Raw genomic sequence first — 4,460 nt, 5'->3', positions numbered from 1 at the left:
ACTAAATTAAACTAAAAACTAAAAGGTGTGAAAATCTGCATGCAAATCCGCAAACCCACGTCCACACACACTCCCCATGACATTTGAACTCATTTCTGTGGAAACAGGTTCCCCACAAACAGCAGGAGCGAGGTCTCTCTAGTACTAACACCTCTCCTATCTACAAGTGACGCTGCGTTGGTCATATGATCGAGAGCCAATCAAAAAAAAGGTAGCCTCCGCGAGGAAGCGCCGGTGGCGTATTTAAAGTTTCACGGTGCAGTAGTTTGTAGGTCAGTGTTGTATTGGTGCTGTGTTTGTGTGTCTGTGTTGTGTGTTAAACTAGAACTTTACAACTGAAGATGAAGGCTCCTCTGCTGCTCATTCTGGCTGTCTGGTTGCACACTCAGTCCGCTCTCTCCTCCTGCACTCTCCCTCCATCAAAGTGGTGCACGTCTCTGGACTCAGCTATCCAGTGCGGGGTAAGATCGTTGTTCAATTATTATCGTATTGTGTGACCTCGGGAAATGCTGTTTCTGAAAAGCTGCCGTCTGTTAAAGTCAGAGGACACTTCTTATGTAGCTGTTAGCTCGTTCCGGTCAACAGTTTAACCACCGTTCTGAATCAGCACGCTCGATAGAACTGATGGAAACTATAGCAACAGTGCTCAGCCTGACGCTACGTCACCCGGTCAGCGTCAATTTTTATAGCTAGCTAGCTAATGTTAGCTAACTTCTTTCGCTGCTAAAACTAACTACACACTTCTCCCTAAGTAAACATGGGACAAATAATAACATAAAAACACTTAGAGGAGTCCATACACAAAGAAGGAAGTAGGAAGAAGAAGCTGTTTATTTTTTTTTATCAGGGACTATCCGGTCAGCTATGGAACAATTGAGCGAAGGAGGAAGTAAAAACCTAAAAAATGTTATTCACTGTGCCAGTTGTACAGTCCCCGTATCACTGGCTGCCTCTGGCTCAGAGTTCCACAGAGATGTAAAACTAAACGCACATCCTTCTGTGTTGTTTCATACAGGATGATGTCTGAGGCTAAAAAAAGAACCAACTTTCATAGTCAAAAAAGTACCTTCCTTGCTCAGTTGCTTTTTTTTATTTCAAGAACAGCTGATTTTTGCAGTAATTAATGTATTGATATAACAGTAGAAGGTAATGCCACCAACCTCTTAAGTGAATTTCAGAAACTATAAAAAAAATGTTAGCACTGACCTTTTTAAGCTGTCCTTATATTATATATATTATATAATGGAAAATGGCCTGACACTGCAAGTGCACACACTCACTCAGACACAGAGATTGATTGTGACATAAAAGTTAACTTCCCCATTTGTGCCCCCTTGTGCAGGTTTTGAAGCAGTGCCTTCAGTCTAACTTCACCAGGTCCCATCAGACTGCAGATACAGTCAAGGTGGGGCTTTACTATGAGAGTCTGTGTCCCGGCTGCAGGAACTTTCTCAGTGGCATGCTCTTCCCCACCTTCATCTTGCTGAGTGACATCATGTCTGTTGAGCTGGTGCCCTACGGCAATGCACAGGTAAGCAGTGAATGAAGCACCTTGGGTATACACTGGAATCATAGTTCCATAGTATGAGCTGTTTTAATCTGCAGAGCAAGCAGATCCTCTTCTACAGCGTCCATCATGCTGAATTGCCATGTTTCTACAGTAACCCAGAAGGGACAAAACAAACACTGGCCCTAGATATGGTCCTCTGCTTTTTTCACAGCCACCATAATTTCTCTTTTTTGCACTTGGTTCACTCAGGAGGATTCAGTTGATTACAATTTGCAATCTCACCACTAGATGCCACTAATTCCCACACACTGGTCCTTTTCAAAAGATACTGTATAAGTTTGTTATGAGACAGGGACAGGACAACGGAAATCTATACAAGAAAAAGTCTATGTAAAACCAACATAATAAACCAAAATAAATCAACTAAACATGATTATCCAAGACTGGATTAGCCTTCATGTGAAATATGTCTTAATCTTGGTGACTAAATTACACCTTGTTTCTGTTTTTTTTAACTTGTGAATTTCTCCCACCCCAGGAGAAACCTGTTGGACAGAAGTATACTTACGAGTGCCAGCATGGAGAACAGGAGTGTCTAGGTAACATGATTGAGGTAAAGTCACAACCCAAATGCACAGATAAAGAAAACTGCAGAATAATACTGTTAACAGTTTGGAGCCATGTAATCCGCATTGGTTTAGTAACTGTGTGGATTCCTGTAAATCTGGATGTTGTGAAAGCACTATAATTGCTCAGACAAATGTAAAGCCTTTTAGACTGGCTTAATTTTTATTATTCTAAGTTTAAAAAATTGTGTCATTATTGTCTTTTACTTAAGTCACAATGCTGACTATAATTGATTGCCCTATTCCCCTCAGACTTGTTTAATGGACATGACAGACCTGGCTTTCCTGGTCATCTTCTGTATGGAATCCTCCAGTGATGTCATCAAGTCAGCCCAGAAGGTAAGGAACACACACACACACACACACACACACTGCACCATCCTTTCGGTCACTGCCACCACCAACTTATTATTCATTGTTTCACTTACTGAAGTTGATGTGTGTTTATTTCTCTCCATTGTTGTTTGCAGTGTGTGGAAATCTACACCCCTGAATTGAACTGGGACAACGTCATGGGCTGTGTGAAGGGGGACAAGGGAAACCAGCTGATGCATCAGAATGCCTTGAAGACCCAAGCACTGAAACCTCCACATCAATATGTGCCCTGGGTGACCATTAATGGGGTAAGGCTCCAGTGCATTTGGTGGCAAAACCTATGGCCTTTGTGGCGTTCTGTGGAGGAAAAAAACATAACTAGGAAATCACTAGAGAATATAAATCTTCAGGACTGAATAGAGATCATCAGCCTGACTTGGAGGTAGAACACATCTTGACTTGTTTCCAAACCACTTTCTCTGCAGTACCCCTGTTCTTCCACTGCTGTTAATGCTCGCCTTTAAGCAACTTTAACAACCGTTGCTGGTTTGATACCAGCCGCTGACTTTCATTGCATGTCATACTCTTTTCTCCGTCCCCGTTTTCTGTCTGCCTCTTCAATTGTCACTATTCAATAAAGGCAAATAAAATGACCCAAAAATCTTTAAGAAACTGGAGAACAACAAGAAACAAATAATAAAAAAAAAAAAAGCCTCAGGCACCAAAGAAGTGATAATCACCATGTGGGGAACTGAAGTTTTATATTTAACTTGGTTTGTCATATAAGACTTGAACAGACAAAAAAGCAGAAATGCAGTTTTAAAAAATAATAGTTTTAAATTTATTTAATTAATAATATTTAATATTTTAATTCTCTCTGGTGTTCATGAAAATATTCCCACATTTGCTTACAAACCTCTATGAAGGGAATTGTCATTATGGACTGTGGGGAAACTCAAAAGCAGCAGTCTTAGCAGCAAGGAGGGGGCCCCTGACAAGCGGCCACAGATTTCTTTACCATTACATCACCATCCAGAAAAATCTTTATATCCAGTAACTGATGAAATAGTTTATGAAGCTCTAACTCCCGTTTATGTTGTGACCTGACGTGGTTATTTCAAAGACCACACTTTTTTCACATGACACTGTCATTTCTATCCACCCTTGTAGATCTGCAGTGGAAAAACTCAACTGTGTATTGAGTCTTTTGCCTAAATGCTACTTGTTTCTGTTTGTTGTAGGAGCACACAGAGGACCTGCAGAACAAGGCCATGTCTTCTCTCTACACTCTGGTCTGCAGCTTGTACAAGGTAATATCAAACCTGAGTCATTCATTGACTCTGCGTGTTTGCCTTTTTTAATTTAACTGTGTGTTTTACAAAATCACAAACAGTTACTTTGTTGTTTGCTAAAAAACGGACCTTCAACCTTTTTAACAAGCTCATAATTTTTTCCAGGGCCCTAAGACTGAGGCCTGTGGAGGGGCCCAGAAACACTACAGAAGCTACTGCCACAATGAGTGAAGGAGCAGCACTGCACATGCCTGTTGGCTTGCTCTGTTCCAGGTGTGGCCACTAAATAAGGAACACTGAGGAATGTCATCAAATACTTTTTTTTTTAACAGGATTTTACTGTGTGTTTCTATAAAAGGGAAATCTGGTCGCCATACTTTATAATTCACAGAATATAAATACACTGTACATTTTTAAGAAATGTGTCCTCATTGAATTGTTATCTACTGATTTCTACATTTTGTAGCATTCTGATTAAATGATAGCATTGTGGTATTTGCAGTTTTCTTTGCAAAGTCTGGTGAAAGACGGTGTTCTCACTGTCCTTTAGATGGCGCCATATCTCATAATCTTTATTTCCGTCCCCTGTTACCAGAGGTAATGAAAGAGAGAAACACATGAACTGTTAATCATATCATACAACTTGTGCTGGGCACTATGACCAAAATGTATTTCTCATGTTTGTTTTAAAATGATAAAATATATGATGGAAGCAAT

At 40.3% G+C, this 4,460-nt stretch overlaps 1 protein-coding gene across 1 annotated transcript; it reads left to right on the top strand.

Moving 5' to 3' along the window:
- Nucleotides 1-234: 234 nt before the first annotated feature.
- On the top strand, nt 235-4,238 carry ifi30 (IFI30 lysosomal thiol reductase). Its single transcript, XM_035670140.1, has 7 exons — nt 235-461; nt 1,343-1,531; nt 2,049-2,123; nt 2,389-2,475; nt 2,607-2,759; nt 3,693-3,761; nt 3,909-4,238. Exons 1-7 carry the CDS (start codon nt 342-344, stop codon nt 3,972-3,974), a joined length of 759 nt encoding a protein of 252 aa, XP_035526033.1. The 5' UTR covers nt 235-341; the 3' UTR covers nt 3,975-4,238.
- Nucleotides 4,239-4,460: the final 222 nt, after the last annotated feature.

This window comes from Morone saxatilis, unplaced genomic scaffold (assembly GCF_004916995.1).
Source record: "Morone saxatilis isolate NCDOM2014 unplaced genomic scaffold, NCSU_SB_2.0 Contig23, whole genome shotgun sequence".
NCBI lineage: Eukaryota > Metazoa > Chordata > Actinopteri > Moronidae > Morone > Morone saxatilis.
Note: the sequence above shows the minus strand (reverse complement) of the source record. Positions and strands in the feature narration are given on the sequence as shown.